At 45.1% G+C, this 22,879-nt stretch overlaps 2 protein-coding genes and 1 long non-coding RNA gene across 7 annotated transcripts in view; 1 reads left to right on the forward strand and 2 right to left on the reverse strand.

Moving 5' to 3' along the window:
- The window catches only part of srebf1 (sterol regulatory element binding transcription factor 1), a 33,127-nt gene extending 22,408 nt beyond the window's left edge, over positions 1-10,719 (reverse strand). The window contains exons 1-6 of one of the 3 annotated variants that reach the window (XM_064986926.1): positions 10,393-10,719; positions 7,195-7,779; positions 5,677-5,840; positions 5,294-5,437; positions 1,049-1,267; positions 114-228 (exon numbers count right to left, since the gene is read on the reverse strand). In XM_064986926.1, coding sequence (XP_064842998.1) covers positions 114-228; positions 1,049-1,267; positions 5,294-5,437; positions 5,677-5,840; positions 7,195-7,779; positions 10,393-10,495 — 1,330 coding nt within the window. In that variant the 5' untranslated portion in view covers positions 10,496-10,719. Of the gene's footprint in view, positions 1-113; positions 232-1,048; positions 1,268-5,293; positions 5,438-5,657; positions 5,841-7,194; positions 7,780-10,392 lie in introns of those variants that run through there. The other 2 variants (XM_064986925.1, XM_064986927.1) reach the window with 2 other exon arrangements.
- A 2,084-nt stretch (positions 10,720-12,803) lies between these two features.
- On the forward strand, positions 12,804-13,186 carry LOC135553757 (uncharacterized). Its single transcript, XR_010457630.1, has 3 exons — positions 12,804-12,867; positions 12,958-13,019; positions 13,102-13,186. It is a non-coding gene; the product is annotated as an uncharacterized LOC135553757 (long non-coding RNA).
- A 6,122-nt stretch (positions 13,187-19,308) lies between these two features.
- The window catches only part of LOC135554562 (TOM1-like protein 2), a 39,274-nt gene continuing 35,703 nt past the window's right edge, over positions 19,309-22,879 (reverse strand). For all 3 annotated transcript variants that reach the window (XM_064986931.1, XM_064986930.1, XM_064986932.1), the window contains one exon: positions 19,309-22,484. In XM_064986931.1, coding sequence (XP_064843003.1) covers positions 22,339-22,484 — 146 coding nt within the window. In that variant the 3' untranslated portion in view covers positions 19,309-22,338. The remainder of the gene's footprint in view (positions 22,485-22,879) is intronic.

Below are 22,879 nucleotides of genomic sequence, written 5' to 3' on the forward strand. Positions count from 1 at the left end.
TCTTCTTCATAAAGAATAACAATAGGATCATGATAAAGGGAGGATGGAAGAGAGGAAAGGGCAGGCATAGAAGGAGAAGAAGAGCCAGGGCAGGGAGGAGAAGAACCACTCACTGTTCTTCTGGGCAGACATCTTCAGGGCCATGTTCTCTTTTTTCAGTTTCTGGTTGGACTGCTGCAGGTAGCGGATGTAGTCTATTGCCTTCTTCAGAATTGCCGACTTGTTGAGCTGCTTTGCAGATGAAAAAGGTAAATACAACAACTTGTTGAGCTGCTTAGCAGAAGAAAAAGGTAAATACAACAACTTGTTGAGCTGCTTAGCAGATGAAAAAGGTAAATACAACAACTTGGTGAGCTGCTTAGCAGAAGAAAAAGGTAAATATAACAACTTGTTGAGCTGCTTAGCAGATGAAAAAAGGTGAATACAAATTTAATGCAAGATTTTAAGAGCCTCTGATAAACAGTATGCATTTGAATGCAACCAATGAGCTTTTCTTCGATATAATACGAACACAGCATTAATGTCTTGACATTGGAATCCACAAACAAAACAGTGTCCGTGTCCCAATACCCATACTAGCATACTAAACAGTACGTAAAGTATTTTTTGAAAAAATGTAATAGTACTCCAAATGAGTCATCGAATATGCGATTGCGTTGACTCCTGCTATTCGTTCGTTTTGGTACAGCGTGTCAATTTATCTAATTATCAGCTGTTGTCAAACACTCGAGTCGGAAAAGACAAGTGACTTAAACTAGATCAGCCTAAATGAGTATGCAGAATGTAGTACGCTAGTATGGGTATTTGGACACAGCCAGTTACTTTTCTCTGTCAGATGATTCAGTTCTTGAAAGCTCTACTGTATCTCAATGGGGATCTCCTGCTTAAAATGTATGTTGCAAATTATATTTTGCAAATATATATATATATATATATTATTATTTTTTTTTTAAATATATATATATATATATATAATGTTTCAAATTATATTTTGCAAATATATATATATATTTTTTTAAATATATGTATATATTTCCAATATTAATACCTTGGCCTCAGTCCCAGCCACCAGGTCTTTAAGCTCAAGGATCTTGTCGTTGATGGATGAGCGGTAGCGCTTCTCGATGGCGTTGTGGGCGGTGCGCTTCTCTCCCTTGGGGGGCAGGCCCATAGGTTTACTGCTGATTGTGATACGGTTGATGGGCAGCTTGTCAGAGTCCATCATCACTGGCACTGTGGTCAGGAAGGTGCCACCACTCATCAGAGCCTAGAGGGAGAGAGAGATAGAGGGAGGGAAGGAGAAAGAAAGAGGGAGGAGGGAAAGAGAGGGAGGGAGGAGAGAAAGAGGGAGGAGGGAAAGAGAAGGGGGAGGGATGGAGAAAGAAAGAGGGAGAGAGAGAAAGAGAGGGAGGGAGAAAGAAAGAGGAGGGAGAGAAAGAATGAGGGAGGAGAGACATTGTTTCGAAGAAGACAAATCACTAAAGTAGCATCTAGATCAGGGGTGTCAAACTCATTCGGGCTTCAACGACGTCCAGAAGGCCGCAATGAAAATGTGTTAGATACCATTGCCGTCAAAATTTGCAAGAAATTGTTCTCTATCCATCGTTTTTTGGAATTTTGCATTAGTGAGCTGGACAGGGAAACTGTATGAATGTAGGTCCAAGACCATTTCTACACAGTTTCCATTCAGTTTTATTCATCATCAAGTATATTAAGTTTGTTTCCCCCTCAAACAGGCAGTATGTTTGACACGATGTCCTATACACCACAATACTTTCTATTCTTCCACTATCATAAAAATACTTTTAGACAATTTTTCTTCGGGAAAATGACCATTTCTAAATACTGTTACTACTTTATGACATTAATATTCCTACCATCTCGGTCCTACCTGGAGTGAGTGGGTGGTCTGGGCTGTGGTGATGGTTCCTACCTGGAGTGAGTGGGTGGTCTGGGCTGTGGTGGTGGTTCCTACCTGGAGTGAGTGGGTGGTCTGGTCTGTGGTGATGGTTCCTAACTGGAGTGAGTGGGTGGTCTGGGCTGTGGTGGTGGTTCCTACCTGGAGTGAGTGGGTGGTCTGGGCTGTGGTGGTGGTTCCTACCTGGAGTGAGTGGGTGGTCTGGTCTGTGGTGGTGGTTCCTACCTGGAGTGAGTGGGTGGTCTGGGCTGTGGTGGTGGTTCCTACCTGGAGTGAGTGGGTGGTCTGGTCTGTGGTGATGGTTCCTAACTGGAGTGAGTGGGTGGTCTGGGCTGTGGTGGTGGTTCCTACCTGGAGTGAGTGGGTGGTCTGGGCTGTGGTGGTGGTTCCTACCTGGAGTGAGTGGGTGGTCTGGTCTGTGGTGATGGTTCTTAACTGGAGTGAGTGGGTGGTCTGGGCTGTGGTGATGGTTCCTACCTGCAGTGAGTGGGTGCTCTAGGATGTGGTTCCTACCTGCAGTGAGTGGGTGCTCTAGGATGTGGTTCCTACCTGCAGTGAGTGGGTGCTCTAGGATGTGGTTCCTACCTGCAGTGAGTGAGTGCTCTGGTATGTGGTTCCTACCTGCAGTGAGTGGGTGCTCTGGGATGTGGTTCCAACCTGCAGTGAGTGGGTGCTCTGGGATGTGGTTCCTACCTGGAGTGAGTGGGTGCTCTGGGATGTGGTTCCTACCTGCAGTGAGTGGGTGCTCTAGGATGTGGTTCCTACATGCAGTGAGTGGGTGCTCTGGGCTGTGGTGCCTACCTGCAGTGAGTGGGTGCTCTGGGCTGTGGTGCCTACCTGCAGTGAGTGGGTGCTCTGGGCTGTGGTGCCTACCTGCAGTGAGTGGGTGCTCTGGGCTGTGGTGCCTACCTGCAGTGAGTGGGTGCTCTGGGCTGTGGTGATGGTTCCCACCTGCAGTGAGTGGGTGCTGTGGGATGTGGTTCCTAACTGGAGTGAGTGGGTGCTCTAGGATGTGGTTCCCACCTGCAGTGAGTGGGTGGTCTGGGCTGTGGTTCCTAACTGGAGTGAGTGGGTGCTCTAGGATGTGGTTCCTACCTGCAGTGAGTGGGTGCTCTGGGCTGTGGTTCCTACCTGCAGTGAGTGGGTGCTCTGGGCTGTGGTGATGGTTCCCACCTGCAGTGAGTGGGTGCTCTGGGCTGTGGTTCCTAACTGGAGTGAGTGGGTGCTCTAGGATGTGGTTCCTACCTGCAGTGAGTGGGTGGTCTGGGCTGTGGTGATGGTTCCTAACTGGAGTGAGCGGGTGGTCTGGGCTGTGGTGATGGTTCCTAACTGGAGTGAGTGGGTGGTCTGGGCTGTGGTGATGGTTCCTAACTGGAGTGAGTGGGTGGTCTGGGCTGTGGTGGTGGTTCCTACCTGCAGTGAGTGGGTGGTCTGGGCTGTGGTGATGGTTCCTACCTGGAGTGAGCGGGTGGTCTGGGCTGTGGTGATGGTTCCTAACTGGAGTGAGCGGGTGGTCTGGGCTGTGGTGGTGGTTCCTACCTGGAGTGAGTGGGTGGTCTGGGCTGTGGTGATGGTTCCTACCTGGAGTGAGCGGGTGGTCTGGGCTGTGGTGGTGGTTCCTACCTGGAGTGAGTGGGTGGTCTGGGCTGTGGTGATGGTTCCTACCTGGAGTGAGTGGGTGGTCTGGGCTGTGGTGATGGTTCCTACCTGGAGTGAGCGGGTGGTCTGGGCTGTGGTGATGGTTCCTAACTGGAGTGAGCGGGTGGTCTGGGCTGTGGTGGTGGTTCCTACCTGGAGTGAGTGGGTGGTCTGGGCTGTGGTGATGGTTCCTACCTGGAGTGAGCGGGTGGTCTGGGCTGTGGTGGTGGTTCCTACCTGGAGTGAGTGGGTGGTCTGGGCTGTGGTGATGGTTCCTACCTGGAGTGAGCGGGTGGTCTGGGCTGTGGTGGTGGTTCCTACCTGGAGTGAGCGGGTGGTCTGGGCTGTGGTGGTGGTTCCTACCTGGAGTGAGTGGGTGGTCTGGGCTGTGGTGATGGTTCCTAACTGGAGTGAGTGGGTGGTCTGGGCTGTGGTGATGGTTCCTAACTGCAGTGAGTGGGTGGTCTGGGCTGTGGTGATGGTTCCTACCTGCAGTGAGTGGGTGGTCTGGGCTGTGGTGATGGTTCCTACCTGCAGTGAGTGGGTGCTCTGGGCTGTGGTTCCTAACTGGAGTGAGTGGGTGCTCTAGGATGTGGTTCCTACCTGCAGTGAGTGGGTGCTCTGGGCTGTGGTTCCTAACTGGAGTGAGTGGGTGCTCTAGGATGTGGTTCCTACCTGCAGTGAGTGGGTGGTCTGGGCTGTGGTGATGGTTCCTAACTGGAGTGAGTGGGTGGTCTGGGCTGTGGTGATGGTTCCTAACTGGAGTGAGTGGGTGGTCTGGGCTGTGGTGATGGTTCCTAACTGCAGTGAGTGGGTGGTCTGGGCTGTGGTGATGGTTCCTACCTGCAGTGAGTGGGTGGTCTGGGCTGTGGTGATGGTTCCTACCTGCAGTGAGTGGGTGCTCTGGTATGTGGTTCCTACCTGCAGTGAGTGGGTGCTCTGGGATGTGGTTCCTACCTGCAGTGAGTGGGTGCTCTAGGATGTGGTTCCTACCTGCAGTGAGTGGGTGCTTTGGGCTGTGGTGCCTACCTGCAGTGAGTGGGTGCTCTGGGCTGTGGTGCCTACCTGCAGTGAGTTGGTGCTCTGGGCTGTGGTGCCTACCTGCAGTGAGTGGGTGCTCTGGGCTGTGGTGCCTACCTGCAGTGAGTGGGTGCTCTGGGCTGTGGTGCCTACCTGCAGTGAGTGGGTGCTCTGGGCTGTGGTGCCTAACTGGAGTGAGTGGGTGCTCTAGGATGTGGTTCCTACCTGCAGTGAGTGGGTGCTCTGGGCTGTGGTTCCTAACTGGAGTGAGTGGGTGCTCTAGGATGTGGTTCCTACCTGCAGTGAGTGGGTGCTCTGGGCTGTGGTTCCTACCTGCAGTGAGTGGGTGCTCTGGGCTGTGGTGATGGTTCCCACCTGCAGTGAGTGGGTGCTCTGGGCTGTGGTTCCTAACTGGAGTGAGTGGGTGCTCTAGGATGTGGTTCCTACCTGCAGTGAGTGGGTGCTCTGGGCTGTGGTTCCTACCTGCAGTGAGTGGGTGCTCTGGGCTGTGGTGATGGTTCCTGACTGCAGTGAGTGGGTGCTCTGGGCTGTGGTGCCTACCTGCAGTGAGTGGGTGCTCTGGGCTGTGGTGATGGTTCCTAACTGCAGTGAGTGGGTGCTGTGGGATGTGGTGATGGTTCCTAACTGCAGTGAGTGGGTGCTCTGGGCTGTGGTTCCTACCTGCAGTGAGTGGGTGCTCTAGGATGTGGTTCCTACCTGCAGTGAGTGGGTGCTGTGGGATGTGGTGGTGGCCAGGGAGGTGATGCATGGAGAGGCCACAGTAGTGACCATACAGGGGTCACGGTTCAGGGTGGTCAGCAGCAGAGACTCAGCCTTGATAAACTGGGGCTGGAGCAATACCTGAGAGGAGGAGGAGCGAGGGAGAGAGAGAGAGAGAGGAGATGGAGGGTTAGACTATAAGCCTGAGGGAGCAGTTCTGTTCCATTGAAATAAATTAGAAATGAAACAAATACTAGGACAATAATAGGTTTGAATGCAAAGAACAAATCATTTTTTTCTGGTGTGTTGATATTCTTAGGGTTAATGAGTCTCATCAAACATAACACACACACGCACTCACTCCAGGTGAACAAACTAACTTGTTGAATGTGATGTGATGCGATGGTCTGAGCTGGGGGGCTTGCTGAGGTGGTCAGGAGGGGGGCCGTGGTGGTCAGAGCCTGGATGGTCATTGGCTGAACACCGGAAGGGGACGACGACAGGCTGACCATGGGCTGGGCGGGGCCTCCTTGATGATTGACAGCTAGAAAAATAATCAGGGTCATGTTCATTAGGCACCAAACGGAAGAAAACTGCCTGAAACAAGGAGGGAGTACTTAAATATTTGTTTTTGGGTTCAAAACGTCCTGCTAGTATGGACTCAATTGTGTTTGAAATAGTTCAAGCTGTAAAACCAGCTGTAAAACTAAAACACCATATAAACTGTCGTCACCATAAGTCTTTGGCGAGGCCAAAGTTCACATACATTTTTTGCGTGGCTTAGTAGTGTATGACCTTTCCCCCTGGTGAATGATATCATTATGGGATACTGGCTGAAGTGGGGAGTGTACACTACGGTACGTTTGGTAGCTATAAAGACACTTGAGTCACTGACCGATAACAGTATGGATTATCATTGTTGGAATTACCTTTGACCTCTAGAAAACATACGATATGATGACTGTAGCAGGCAGTGTGTAACATAACAGTACAGGTGGCTGTAAAGACATTGGTCTACACAGAGTCAGTAGGTTTGTAATGCTGGGGCATGGCTGCATGGGGCAGATATCTTACTGTAGTTTCAAATCAAATTCTATTTGTCACATACACATGGTTAGCAGATGTTAATGTGAGTGTAGCGAGACACTTAAAGGGACAGTGTTGCACAGGTATGCGACGCGGGCAAGGTGTGTATATCTGAATATGGCTCAGAGAGTGTAGACAAAAAACCCTCTCTCAGCCTCAGGGACGGTCCTTCACTTTGACCAACGGGTATTAGATTGGGATTTTGACTGATAGTCAGTGGAGGTTGTTGAGTAACCCACTGACTCTCCTTTGGAAACATGCTGAACTACTACTGCCACCATAGAACACAACTCTACCTCCTCATAACATAACACCAAGTGGGCTTTCTTCAGGGAGTGAGTGTTTGTGCTTTGTATACCAGTTTCCATTGTCAGTCCCTACCTTTGGCCTTGAGAGAGAGACAGAGAGAGAGTGTGTGTGAGAATGGGTGAGACAGTAGGAGTGTGAGCATGTGTAAACTGTTCCTCCAGTCATGCTCTGCTCTCATCCAGACACAACAGCATGGCCCTGCTCTGCATCAGAAATAAGACGTCTTAATGACCATGTGGCTCTACTACTAGCAACACATGGTGGGGTCCCTCCTTCCCTCCCATTACCTGGCAGGACGGGGCTGAACAGGCAGGGCCATGGGGAAACCCCTACAACCATTAAAATAGCTATGTTTCATCTCCACATGGAAGGGGTTAGGAGTGACTCAGTTTTACGTTTCCTTGCATTCGTTTGCTCCCTTGGCCTTATTTTCTGACTCTCATCCATCTACTACCAGCATTTCAACTATTAATACAGAGGAATGGTGACAATCTGTTCCTCACCTTTGTAGCCATTTTGGGTGCTGTAGTTAATCCGTATCTGCTGGGTGTGGGCCTGGGACTGCTGGGGGGCAGGAGAGGTGAACAGGGCTTGGGGGGCGGCGCTGAACACGGGGCTCTGGCCGGGTACAGTATGGGGGGAGGAGGCTGGGGGAGGAAGCTGGACTGGAACAGGGGCTGGGGGGGAGAGGACGGGCAGGGGCAGGTCCACCTTGGGCTGCCTGAGACCCTGAGCAGCCTGAGCTGATGGAGAGCCCTGCTGGGGAGCTGGCTGCGGCCTAGGTAGTGGTACAGGGGTGGAGGTGGTGACTTGGGCCAGGGGCGACTGCTGGAAGGTGGGGGGGTGGAAGGCCTTGTCTGGGGGGGAGGAACTGCGTATGATGGGGGGCCCCAGGAGAGCATCAAGGTGGGGGCTGCTGCTCAGGATTGAGGAGGTGGTGGATGGAGTGGAGGTGGTGGAGTGGGGCAGGCTGAGGGCAGAGAGGTCCTGGGTAGGGGTGACCCCTGTGAACTGAGGGGGGTCAAAGAGACCCGCCATGTCCTGGTTGAACTCCACCATGTCCTGGTTGTTGATGAGCTGCAGCATGTCTGAGGAGAGATGGGAATATAGTCAGAGTACTCCATAGATTGAGAGAAGCAGAGATAGAGAGAGAAAGGGGATGCCTTGTTAACCATGACATTGCCACAGAAATCAGGAGAAGAGGGTCAAATAAGGCAAAACTAAAACAAAGTAATCTAAGTTGAAGAATGTGATTAGTTGAATCATGTGTTAAAGCTAGACTGGAACAAACAGCTGTACACACACACACACACAGCAGAGCCTTTTGTTCACCCCATACTGCACTCATTTTGAACATCTTAAAAACCTCTTGCGTGTAGGGGGCAGTATTTTGATTTGGGATGTAAAACATACCCAAATTTAACTGCCTATCTCTGAGGCCCAGATTATAGAATATGCATATAATTGTAAGATTATGATAGAAAACACTCTAAAGTTTCCAAAACTGTCAAAATATTGTCTGTGAGTATAACAGAACTGATATTACAGGTGAAAACCTGGGGAAAATCAAACCAGGAAGTGGCTTCTATTTTGAAAGCTCCATGTTCCATAGACTGCCTTCGCTCCATTTAAAGGGATATCAACCAGATTCCTTTTCCTACGGCTTCCCCATGGTGTGAACAGTCTTTAGACATAGTTTCAGACTTTTATTTTGAAAAATGAGCGAGAAAGATCACATCGCGTTTGATCATAATGAATCAGATTATCATGAACACAAAAGATCTGATCCTAGAACAGCACTCATACTCAGATACTTTGTGGATATGGGCCCTGATCTGAGAAGTAGAGCAGGACAGTAAATGGGGCAAGCTTAGTTCAGTCCTGGTCAGTAATGCAGTTATTATGGGGCCACTGCAGCAGAGCAGACTGGCTCTATGCCACTCTAATGGGCTCCAAAAGGGCCACAGCGAGACGGGCAACACAATAGACACTATGATCACAGTCACACCATCCCAGACCTGCAGCTACTTCACTATTATCACAGCATTATGATGCACACGGTCTGTCAAAAGGACAACAACCCTGAGTAGGTGAGAATGGAGACACAAGAAGAACTGAGTGGTGATGAAAAGGCACCCTCCACGTAAACATGGCATGGTAGCACTTTACATTAGAACATGGAACTGAGTAATAGTAGCAAGTTAATTACTCACACTGAAAACGTTATTCTCTAATAATACAACAGGCCTTGTTTTAGGGTAATACACTGTATAGCATACTTGTTTTATCAGCTAGAGATGTTCACAATTATTGTCTATAGCTTCTGGATTTCCAACAGAAATAGGCTGTAGGTTAGGCTATCCCAAATGAGTTTCAGGCAGCACAGTGAGGAGGCTGTTCCCTGGCAAGGAGAAAGACCATTTTGTTTAATCTTAGACCAAATCATCAAGCTAATAGTCATATGTTATAAGGACTAGGTCCAGTAATAACAGAACACACTTCATGCTTCTGCCTTTGCTCTCTGTCTGCACTGGCACACCAGACTGACTAGCCTGGATTTGTAAACCAATGTTTTGTATGAGGTGATCGCTGCCGACCAATCAGAAAGTGCCTCAGACACTTGCAATGCAGACCAGCCCCCAAGATAGAAAGAGAGGAAGCACTTGTGGTTTCAATGAGAAGGGGTTACTATGGGACAATTTAGTGCTGGGTTACTCTCGGTCAATTTTTAGGTAGTGCGTGGAATCAATGAAGGGTGAGATGCTGCAGCAGAGCAGTTGTTGGCAAACAACCAACCATTGATTATACTGACAAGTAACATTAGTTAATATCACCAACGAATCGAATAGCCACCATTCAATTGAATGCACTGATGCATTAGCGTAACTAGGTTCGATATAACTTAGCTAATTTAAATATAAACGATTAACATTTTATTAATAAGACTGCAACATATACTTCATTAATACATAAATATGAATTATATATGGATGGGAAAAAAGCAACCATCAGATCATGATTCATGTTATAGACTTATTTCACGCCTCTTGAAATGAACCCGAAAGGGAACGCTCGACATTAACCTCGTCGTGATGTCAGTAGGACAAGTTGGAGGGGGCGGGGCACATTAACTAGCGTCTGTTCCGTTCATCACATAGGCTAGCAGTGAACTATCAGCTTGTGTAGTATGCACATTGTTTTAACTTCTCAATAACATGCAAAATAGCAGATATGTGTCTAGAGTTAGGTCAGAACCAAAACGCAAAAACGAGAGCAGCAACAACAGAAAAACAAGCACCGAACTCAGACAGTAGCTAGCTAGCTAGTTCCATAAGGTTAGCTAGGATTCTCCTCGACCCTGAGAGAAGGAAGCCTTCTACTACCACATTACTGTTTACACATTACGTTACTGTTTGAGTCAAATATAAAGCTCGTTAATTTGATTTAAGGTCATAACTAATGTAAGTTAGCTAACTTGCTAACTAAGCTGTACATCATTCTAAAGTTCTCACTGGGTGCCTATACGTAGTTAATGATACCTCACTCAGTAACGCTATGTGTGCAAGCTGTTTGTGTTGTGTTGCTGCTATTGCTGTCACTTGTTTGGCTAGCTAACATTCGCAACAACAATAGCTAACGCGTTACCAAGTTCAAGTTGTCCGTTTTGCTAGCTAGCTTACTAGTACGCTTAACGTTCTTACCATCAATGTCATTGAGCAGAGCCGTGTCAATATCGCTGGGGTCATTTAGGGATATGGTTGGATCCAGATTATCCAGTGACTGGTCGTCAAAAGACAAGTTCATTTTTGCTGTCTCGTTATGGTTAGCTAAAAACTTACGATTTCCACTTAAATCGATGTTTGTGTATCTAGCTACATTTGCAATTATTCCAGTGAGATAAACTCTGTTATTGATCTGTCAAATAGTGCCTTCTTCTGTCTTCATATTGATGCCCAAGAGGCACACTTCTCACGCTAAACAGTGCTCATTGAGGATCCACATGCTTAGCCAGCTAGTTACAGAGCGCTTGAGTGACACTTGTTCTAGCCAACCCCCGACCACTTGTGAATTCTGACTCCCCCTTCATGGTCTCATACCTTTTTTTGACTAGCAACTCCAGGACGATATACAGTGTCCATGGTATTTACATTTGTGCATGGCTATTGCAAAAAAATAAAAAGCAGTGTTCCTTGAAAAGTACTATAATGGAGGATGAACACTGTGGGGAAATACACATCCAAAGTTAGTAAGCTTCTTCAAGTGCCAAATACATCAATTGAACGTGGAAATGTCATGTTTTTAATATTTGTTTTGTTTCGTGGTCTGTACTTATATAATGCATTAATGACGTTTTATAATCGAGAAAACGGCATTGTCTTCTGGAAAACAACAGCATGGGTGTTATTATGGGCTTGTCCTTAACAGCCAATCAACGCCACGCAGGGGTGGGCTAACAACTGTTCAAGCTTGTGTGGCCCGTAGTGATGACTCTGTCTGTAGAACCAGAGAATTCGACCAATGGGGAACTCGGAAACCGAGTGGGGTGATCTGACATCACGACTTTGGCTCCCGTGGTTACATCATGTATTTCTCCTGGAGTCGTGGAGGGGAAGGGGGAGCAGGCTAAATATATGGAGAGACATAGTACAGTGCGGTTTCAAAACTTTTAGGGCAAGACGAGATTAACAGGGTTGATTTAACAAAGCTCATGGAAGTCCCCTTTGGTTGGACAATGACATGTAAGCATAAAGTCAACGCAAATATTTTCTTCGAAGAATAAATAACAAAAACACATTCAAACCATGGTATTTAAGCAATTAACACAAAGTAATGGCTCTCTAAAAAGACCATTCAATAATCAACAATAACAATCTTGATCAAATTATCCAATATGTGGATTGTAGTGGGACATGTGAGCCGTGTGTGAGCTCACCAAAACACAAGCACACACAAAGGGGGCACAACAAAGGTGTGGTACTGGAAAGAAATGGGTCAACGACCGACAGTAGCACAGCTGCAAACTAGTTGTTGAATAGCAAGCAGTGGAGCAGGAGAGATATAGTATATAGGGGCCCGGCCTGCTGTCAGCAGGACTGCCTTTGTTGCCTTGGGCGATTGTTGTCCTGACTGACATGATGGTCTTTTGAATCTGGTAACACACCAGGGGCCTGTTGCACAAAAGTAGAATTAAGACATCCGGGATAAATGACTCAGCTGAGCTCAATGAAGCCAAAACATGTGCGTCCAGGCTTAATTGGTTGCACAAAGACCAAGCCAGGATGAGCAGACACGGATTCATTAAGCCAGGTGAAACCAATCCTGGATAGGTGCGCGCTCACGGCTCACTCAAATAGACCCCGCCACAGATCACAGATTAACTGATTTACCATGGCAACTAGAGCCGCGTACTTTTCCCCGTCGGAAGCACAAATCCTCATGGAGGCATACGAGGAGGTAAAAGATATAATTAAGAAGAAAGGCAACACCGCCACAGTGATAAAGCAAAGAGAAAAAGCGTGGCAAAGTATTGCAGACCGCCTGAATGCGTAAGTAGTGCACAATTACACACTCACCGCTCCGCTGAAACATCACAATTACAATTCAAATATTTAATTCACATCTCCAAAAATTGTACTGTAATTATGAAACGGTTAAATTTTTAATTGAAATGCACTGCAGATATGAGTGAAATTGTGTAAAGTAACTCCATCACACTGTATAAAGCTATGATAAATTTTTTGATATTTTTACTGAAAACAAGACAAAAATACCAAGTAATTTTTTGCAGTGTGACTCCATTAAATGTGTGTGTGTGTGTGTGTGTGTGTGTGTGTGTGTAGATTAAACATGAACGGGCCAAAACGGACATGGCAGCAGGTCAAAATCAAATACAAGAACATTCTGCAGAATGGTATGGTCCCTGACTAATATTTAACAAAGCACAAGCATATATTGTACCCAGAAGGTGCCTGCTCACACATTGTCTGTACTGTTTTAGCAGTGAAAAAGAATACCAACAGACAAGGCACGGGTGGTGGGTCACCAAAGGCTGACCTTACCCCAGCAGAGGACATGGCCTTGGAGCTAAATAAAGGCAGGCCCGTCTAGTAGAGGGGATCCCTGGGGGAAAGAGACGAGCATAGGTTCCTCCCAAGATGCCACCCGCTTCATTCAAGGTATGTCCTTCCATCTCTACATGGGATACAACCACATTCATATTGAATCAATTTGGACTGTCTGACTTTGGTTTACCTATTGCCTTGCAGTGTCTGGCAGCACTGTGTTCCTGTTAGAGCCACCAGCACAAGCACCAGACGATGCTGATCCAGTGAGTACTCCATCAAAGGCATACTGTAGGCCTGGCATGTCTTGTCTACTAGCTTCAATATGAATCCGATTAAATGTGATAGGGTGAAGGCCCCAGTGCAGCAGCAACAGCACATGCTGGAGACGATGATGAGGAGGAGCATCTCTCTGGATTCCAGAAGGCATGAGGTATCATGTTAAGACTGTGAAAGTACTATTTACTCTACAATGGTGAGGAGTCCTCATCAAAATCAAAAAATCTAATTTATTTTACAGGACCCAGATGCTATACAGTGGAACCAGCCTGGCAACATAGTGCGTATTAATAAAAGGACACCACATCCTGCCAAATTCCAGCTGCGTTAATTGTATTGTATTCACAGAGCTCACAAGCTATCAGAAAGTTGTATGGCAACCACCTCCGGCGCCAAATAGAACTGGCAGACATAGACATTCAGTACAAGAAGAAAAAGATGGAAAATCTTGCACTGGAGTCCGAAATAAAAAAGAGGACAATTAGGAAACTGGACCTTGAAATAAAAAAACTTGAGAGGGAGGTGAGATATGCCTTCAATGTACACTGTATGCTAACTGTAACACAAATGTATTAATCATTATTTTCTTTCCTCCCCCAGCTCCAAGAAGATGACACAGCTCAAAATAAAAATTAGGTATATTCTCGTAAAGTCAAGTGAGCCATGACATATGAGCTCTTATTGTGAGCACACAGGACGGTGGCATCTTTCTAAGGTTTTTTTTATTTTCCCAGCAATCAGTACAACCAAGTCATCGTTATAAGGCATCGCCCTCTTTTGCCCACCCCCAGCACCAGGTGTGGCCACTAGCCTATATGAAGGCCCAAAATTGTGTGTTCCTTTCTGCTCTGACAATGGCATGCCCATTCGTGCGAGATGTGGTGGATGAAGAAGCACTTGTGCTGAGGAGAGCCTTCAGGCGAAAAGGGTCTTCAGGGACCGGTTGGACCCACTGGCCTTCCCTGATGACCATCTATATGAAAGATACAGGTTTTCTGCAGATGGCATCAGGTATCTATGCAGACTACTGGGTCCCAGGATTAAGCACCGCACTGCACGGAGCCATGCACTGAGTGTGGAGCAAATGGTTTGTGTGGCCTTGCGCTTTTTGCTAGTGGAGCCTTCCTGTACTCAGTGGGGGATGCAGAACAGCTGAACAAGGCCACAATTTGCCGCACAATAAGGAGTGTGTGTCTGGCTATCAAAGCATTAGCAGATGTCTTCATCTCCTTCCCTGGCCACAGAAGACTCTGTGACATCAAAGAGGAGTTCTATAGGATTGCAGGTAAGAGGATCTACAAATTACAGGACAACTGTTAACACATAGTAGGATACTCATTACTTTGTGTGACAGGTTTCCCCAATGTCATTGGTGCAGTGGACTGCACACATAAGGATAAAAGCCCCCTCAGGTGCCCATGAGGCCGATTTTGTGAATAGGAAATCCTTTCACAGCATTAATGTTCAGGTGAACATAAATTTTTGATATTGTCCATTGACGAACACTCTGCATTGCCAGTGATGTGCATTGATTGGTGTAATATTCCTCATCTTATGATTTCAGATGGTCTGCAATGCTGACTGTGTGATCAGCAATGTTGTGGCAAAATGGCCTGGCTCAGTCCATGACTCCAGAATCTTTCGGGCCTCTGAAATCTATCAGTGCCTATCACAAGGTAAGCCACACAACCCCTATTTATAACCATCATGGCTGTGTCAAGAATATCACTGTGTTTATGAGGTAGTAATGATGAGATTTTGTGTTGACAGGTGAATTCTCTGGTGTGTTGCTGGGAGACAGGGGTATGGCTGCCAGCCTTTTCTCATGACACCTTTCACAGACCCCCAGGAAGCACAGCAGGCCTACAACCATGCCCATGCCAGGACCAGGGCCAGAGTTGAAATGACCTTTGGCCTCCTGAAGGCACGCTTTCACTGCCTTCACAAATTAAGGGTCAGCCCTGTTAGGGCATGTGATATTACTGTGGCTTGTGCTGTCCTCCACAATGTGGCCTGCCTGAGGAAGGAGAGGGCCCCCAGAGTGCCACCAGCCATGGACTGGGACAATCCGGCAATCTTCCCTGATGACGACAGTGGTCGGCTGCTGAGGGACCAATATGTGTTGAATTATTTTAGTTAGTATGTGTGCTTTCAATTTTGGTTAAATATGTCCTGCGGTGGCAGAGGAATTTGGGTTTTTTTGGGTTCGTTTTTTGACGAATTTGGCCTCTTATGATGTTTGTGCGGTATACTGTGTGTAATACAAGGCTGCAGGGAGGCTACTGCATCCATTCATTTGTCTGTTCAGTTGATGTGTATGGATTTGTCCTGCATTTATTTTAGTGTGCAGACATGCAGGGTGTGTTATATACAGACCTTTGAATGTGTATGTATCATTTTGTATAATATGCTTGGATTCTGTGCTTTCCATCTTGTAGAGTCACTGTGACTTCAGTTTCGAAAGGAGCTGATGGTTTACCTGCTTTGTTTTTGTCCTTATTCAATAAAGGAACATAATGTTACACATTGTGTTTTTATATTCATATGGAATGTGTATTTGTTTATATGACAGAGTACTAGGGCCACACTGAAGAAAAAGGATAAAGTCATACATTTATGAGGCTGGTTCTTTCTGCAGAAAAGCTACATTGTTTTTACAGTTTTGATACTTATGACAATGTGATACTTAATATTCTGGCACATCAGCATGTCTTTGTTTATGAAACCATACTGAAGTACAATTTCACGAAATGCCCCTCATCTGTCATTTTAACAACTGTCCTCCTTTAAAACAACTGGTTACAATATTATGACTTGTGTTTTTTCCCCTCTGTGGCCCTAATATTCTATCATTTTATATATAGCCTTATAGTCTATGGGAAACTGTAAATTATCTAATGATAGCAACATCATCTAAAAATCATTTTTTATCCAAAATCATTGAAATTAATGATCACAAACGTTTAATAACAGTGGGTCTAGTTATATGTGATAACAATGTATAGTGAGCAGTGAAATAACTATTGGTTTCCATTTGTGGTGACTGCTGACTGACATTAGGGATGAGATTAAATAGATCCTGGAATTTAGCCTGGTCTGGAGCAGGCTAGCTCCACAGAATAAATCTCCATGGTAATTTATACCATAACATATCCTCCTGCCCCCTATCCATCTTTAGTGCAACCGGATTACGGATCAATTGAGCCAGGATCACCAAGATATCCTGGCTTAATCCCTTATCCTAGTTTTGTGCAACAGGCCCCAGGAGATCAGTGTGATGCTCAACAGGCAGCCAAAGGAGCAGTCAGTTATCAGCATAGATCCAAGAGAGGTCTATGGGTGTGCACTGTATTCAGTCAGGGAGATCCAGGCAGAATCTAAACTGAACAAAAATCTAAATGTAAAATGTTGGTCCCATGTTTCATGAGCTGAAAAAATAACATCCCCGAAAATGTACATACACAAAAAAAGCTTATTTCTCTCACATTGTGCACACATTTGTTTACGTCCCTGTTAGTGAGCATTTCTCATTTGCCAAGATAATCCATCTACCTGACAGGTGTGGCATATCAAGATTAAACAGCATGATCATTACACAGGTGCAACTTATGCTGGGGACAATAAATGGCCAGTCTAAAATGTGCAGTTTTATCACAACACAATGCCACAGATATCTCAAGTTTTGAGGGAGCGTGCAATTGGCATGCTGACTGCAGGAATGTCCAACAGAACTGTTGTCAGAGAATTTAATGTTAATTTCTCTACCATAAACCACCTTAATATCGTTTTAGAGAATTTGGCAATATGTCCAACCGGCCTCACAACCGCAGGCCACGTGTAACCATGCCAGCCCAGGACCTCCACATCCGGCTTCTTCTCCTGCGGGATGGTCTGAGACTAACCACCCGGACAGCTGCTGGAACTGGGTTTGCACAGCTGAAGTTCTGCACAAACTGTCAGAAATCATCTCAGGGAAGATCATCTATGTGCTCGTCATTCTCACCAGGGTCTTGACCTGACTGTAGCTCTGCATCGCAACTGACTTCAGTGGGCAAACGCTCACCCCCGATGGACCCCGGCCCGCTGGAGAAGTGCACTCTTCACAAATGAATCCCGGTTGCAACTTTACCGGGCAGATGGCAGACAGAGGTATGGCGTCATGTGGGCGAGGGGTTTGCTGATGTCAATGTTGTGAACAGTGCCCCATGGTGGCAGTGGGGTTATGGTATGGGCAGGCATAAGGTAGACAACAAACACAATTGCATTTTAATCAATGGCAATTTGAATGCACAGAGATACCGTGATGAGATCCTGAGGCCATTTATCCGCCGCCATCATGTCATGTTTCAGCATGATAATGCACAGCCCCATGTTGCAAGGTTATGTACACAATTCCTGGAAGCTGAACATGTCCCAGTTCCTCGATGGTCTGCATACTCACCAGACATGTCACCCATTGAGCATGTTTGGGATGCTCTGGATAGACGTGTACAACAGCGTGTTCCAGTTCCCACCAATATCCAGCAACTTCGCACAGCCATTAAAGAGTGGGACAACATTCCACAGGCCAAAATCAACAGCCTGATCAACTCTATGCGAAGGAGATGTGTCTTGGTGCATGAGGCAAATGATGGTCACACCAGATACTGACTGGTTTTCTGATCCATGCCCCTACTTTAAGGTATCTCTATTCCCAGTCATGTGAAATCCATCGATTAGGCCTAATTTATTTACTTAAAAATTGACAGATTTTCTTTTGTGAACTGTAACTCAGTAAATTCATTAAATCCTACAATGTGATTTTCAGGATTTTTTTCTTCTCATTTTGTCATCATAGTTGAAGTGTACTTATAATGAAAATTACAGGCCTCATCTTTTTAAGTTGGAGAACTTGCACAATAGTGGCTGACTAAATATTTTTTGGCACCACTGTATAAGGGGAAAGATTCAGGGCAGGGGAAACATGCAGTGCTATGAATAACATGGTGCAAGAAGTGAGTCTGTTGCATCACTCAGTGGGCAACTACGCCAGGTTGAACTATGAGCTTGTCTTTGCCTGAATTTACCATGTGTGTTCACTATCATATACTAACGCCATCGCAAGGACAAATGTAATACACACAAGAAAATAACCATAAACAAAGTGTTGGTAGAGGTCACACGTTGCTAGTGTTTTATTGGTTAATACGTGCATAAATCAGGTCACACAATAGAAAGCTGAAACCAAAGTAATGAATTGCAGAACAGCACAGCCATAGAACACCCACATCATCATACAGGAGGGACAAGAGTTCTCCTGACCATTTAGTCTAGTCAGGAAGAACAGCTGTTCCTCAACAGAACACCGGAAGACAATTTCCAGCTCCTCCATGTCCATACTCAGTGAGCAAAACTGGTTGAAAAAACATTTAACTAGTTTTGCTGTTGAAATTACATATTTCAACCAGTTCTGTGGGTAGTGAAGAGATACATTGGGTTACAATGTCCAATAGCTTATTCCTGTTGCAACCCAACAGGTCCACGTGTTCCATAGCAACCCAACAGGTCCACGTGTTCCATAGCAACCCAACAGGTCCACGTGTTCCATAGCAACCCAACAGGTCCACGTGTTCCATAGCAACCCAACAGGTCGACGTGTTCCATAGCAACCCAACAGGTCGACGTGTTCCATAGCAACCCAACAGGTTCACATGATCCATAGCAACCCAACAGGTCGACATGTTCCATAGCAACCCAACAGGTTCACATGATCCATAGCAACCCAACAGGTTCACATGATCCATAGCAACCCAACAGGTTCACATGATCCATAGCAACCCAACAGGTTCACATGTTCCATAGCAACCCAACAAGTGCACATGATCCATAGCAACCTAACAGGTCGACATCTTCCATAGCAACCCAACAGGTTCACATGATCCATAGCAACCCAACAGGTTGACATGTTCCATAGCAACCCAACAGGTTCACATGTTCCATAGCAACCCAACAGGTTCACACAACCATCTGATCGGAGGACAGCGTAAAAGAGTAAGCATATACATAACACTTTCTGGTTATAAAAAATAAAAAGTGACACACATAGAAATCAACTGTTTAAAGTGACATGTTATATTTGTTCAGTAACAAAGAATCTTAGTTCAAACATCTCTATGCTTTGTCCAGCCTTAAGACATAAAAGGAACAGCAACTGTTGATTCTAAAATGTATGCTACTATTTCATAAGAGGTGGAATTAAAGCAACAGAAGACCAACTAGGACAAGAATGAAACAGAGTTAAAGCGCATTAATAACAGTTTATTCTGTTACAGTATTCTAAAACACATTCAAACATTAATGCCCAAGACAAATCATACAAATAATGTACTTGTTTGTAATATCACCCTCTAACATTTATAAATGATTATTACAAATAATGTTTGATCTGGAAGCAGATGTTTTTAAATAAAATACAGTAAGGTCTTTTTTTACTTATTTGAGTATCTCATTTACAGTATAATACACATAACTTTGATAAGTATATAAGGATACTTGCAAGTAAACACATAGTTCCTATTGAAGTGAAATGTCATGGCGTTTTGTAGTTATTCATTTGGTGTTAATTGTAGAAGCTTTATAAGCATTAACTTTGAAAAGTACTGGCAAAAGAGTTGAAATGAAGAACGATACTCTTTTGCCTCAAAAGGTCTGTAGCCCATATTTTCCTGACAACAGGAAGAGAATGTTATGCCCTCATCTAACTCCATTACCTACTGTAGGTAAGCAAAGTAAAATAGAATGTTAACAGGTTAAAAGGGGCAGTCCCACTAGCAGAGTCACAGCCCACAGCTACCACCCACTGTAATCCTCAAAAATAAAAGACAGGAAGCTTTACCAGACAATTTAGACCACAGTAAAAACACATAAAACACGGTAAAAATAACGTTTTTGGTCATCCTTCCGAAGCACATCCAAACCTATTTCTGTTCCACACATGTAGGTGTAAAGAGAGGAGAGCAGGGGAGCTTCCCCAAAGTAGAAAGGATCTGGGAGGAATTCATTTTCCTGCATGACATTACTGTACATATACAACCAGGAGACCAAACAATACATTAATGAGTTAGCCTTTCGACTAGGCGAACTACAAAAAAGATAATAATTCAGTTGGACTTTTAAACATGTACTGCAGGTAATACTCACATATTTCTGATGTATATACATATATTTATGTAAACATACGTACATTTTTTTATTACAATAACTACATGTATAAGCGTTTGCAATAACTCTTTTCTGTGAAGCATGCTACCAATACGCCATCATAAATTTACAATTTGATTCGATTTTCAGTGCCATATTTCACCTGCACTATTCCTTTAATTTCCATATCAGGAAAAAGTGTCCGTTTTTCTATTTACGACTGTCTGTAAAGTGTGCTTTGTAGAGCAGAAAAGGGCTGAAATTTCATAAAGATAAAAAATCATATGCAATTAGTCTAAGAAAATGTCTTGTGTCCTATAAAAACAGTACCCATCTTTTTAACACAAGGATAAACATACCGAAACGTTCAAGGGTCCAAAAGTGCATAAAGTTCATGAAATTGGTCTCATGGTAGAAGGGGAAGGAAAACATTGAAGAATAGCCCAATATCAGAAGACACCAGTGGAGGCTGCTGAGGGGCTGGAAAGAAGCTAATTGAATGGCATTAAACACATGGAAACCATGTGTTTGATGTTGTTGATACCTTTCCACTTATTCCGCTCCAGCCATTACCACTTTCCCGCCCTTCCCAATTAAGGTGCCACCAACCCCCTCTAATAAACAATTACTAAATGAGTTTGTCATTAAAAAGTCTTTGGAAGAACTCAGAATCGCTACACTGACATAGTGTACAGGTAGTACCAGAGAGGAAGTCACCGCTGCAACTCATATGGCTGTTTAACCGTTGTCGTGGTAGTACTAATCACTTTCCATTTGTCACATGCGCCGAATACAACAGGTGTAGACCTTACTGTGAAATGCTTATTTACAAGCCCTGAACCAACAATGCAGTTTTATGAAAAATAAGAGTTAAGAAAAATATTTACTAAATGAACTAAAGTAAAAAATAAAAAAGAGCAACAATAAAGTAACAATAACGAGGCTATATACAGGGGGTAACGGTAACGAGTCAATGTATAGTACCGGTACCCCCTGTATTTAATTTTAATTTTACTAGGCAAGTCAGTTAAGAACAAATTCTTATTTTCAATGACGGCCTATTAACAGTGGGTTAACTGCCTGGTCAGTGGCAGAACAACAGATTTGTACCTTGTCAGCTCGGGGATTCGAACTTGCAACCTTTCGGTCCAACGCTCTGACCACTAGGCTACCCTGCCGCCCCAGTATAACATCGATCAGAAATATTTAGTGGGTGTTACTTAGGTTCTGATTGAAAAGACTATTTTGGACCCTTTCCTTCCCTACAGTCTGTACACACCATATAGATAACATGGAGGGAAGTTGACAGCTTTTCAAAGAGGAAAGCAAATATAAAAGCTGTGTGACAGATATTTGCTGTGGTGCCATAGGGCTTGAACCTTGACATGGCTGCTTGCAGCTGTATATATTTTTTCCTTCTCCCTTTTGAAATGTGGAGATCAACAGATACAGGTAAGTAGTGTTTGCTATTTGGCCCTGCAGAACCATTGTGCCATAATTGAGTAACACTAGCATGGAGTCTGTCAAACAGTAGTCTTTCCTCATGCATTGCCTTTCCCTGTACCAACATTTCACAACTATAGAATGGGTAATGAAAGGGTTAAGGAAACCTAAAAAGGAACATGAGTAAATAATAAAAAAGAGAACTACAGAGAGCAGCGCTAGTACATAGTACAGTACAAACTGTTAAAAGAATGAATGCATAAATTATTCATAAGCTACATTTATTAAAATAACACAGTACTCCTCTGTTTGTATAGACTATATGCCTCGGTCTGCTTTTTCAGAAGGATTTTCTGTTAACTTTCACACCTTCAGAGGAACATAAAGACGAGGTTTTGTCATTTTATCCTCATCCTCACAATGTTAGGTTATATCCTCCGTAGGATAGCTAGCTGCAGATGAGATACCAGACGACAGACACATCCCACACTGACAGACGGATCAAAACCTCAGTAGTAATACATGATGCAACGCGGCTGGGCAGGCAGACAGCAAGCATGGTCCTCTGCAGGAGGAGGATTGGTGTTCAGTTCAGTAGCTACACTGCTGCTTGGCAGGAGTGGCGGATAGGGGATACCTAGGTACTGCAGATGCCTCAGAGAGAGAGGTTTCCTGGGGGAGAGTCTACAAGGCAAAGAGGGCATCCTCCGTCCGTTCAGCCTTCTTGCGGGTGCCACTGGGGGCGCTGAGAGGGGGACCAGGCTCATCACCAGGGAGCGATGGTAAGGAATCGACCACCTTCGCTCGATCCTCCAGAAACTTATCAAACTCTAGAGGAAGAGGAGAGAAAACCCCTTTTAACAGCAGGACATATAAAAATGGTTAGTCAGTTGTTGACTTTTTGCGTAGTGATCCTCATTGCTGCACCTTCTGGAGAGGCACAGTACTGCATGTTTTTGCCCCACATCAGCAGTGAAACACCTGATTCAGCCAATCAATGTGTTGAAGATCAGTAGATTGGTTGAATCAGGTGTGATGGTACTAAGCTGAGACAAAAGCCTGCAGTATTGCGGCTCTCCAGGAGCAGGATTGAGAATAACAGCACAAAGGTTGCGTTTCAACAGACAGCCCAATTCTGATCTGATTGGTCAAAAGACCAATTAAGTGGCAAAAGATCAGAATTAGGCTGCCTGTGTAAACGCAGCCTAATATATCAAGTACTAAA

This window comes from Oncorhynchus masou, chromosome 14 (genome assembly GCF_036934945.1).
Source record: "Oncorhynchus masou masou isolate Uvic2021 chromosome 14, UVic_Omas_1.1, whole genome shotgun sequence".
Lineage (NCBI taxonomy): Eukaryota > Metazoa > Chordata > Actinopteri > Salmoniformes > Salmonidae > Oncorhynchus > Oncorhynchus masou.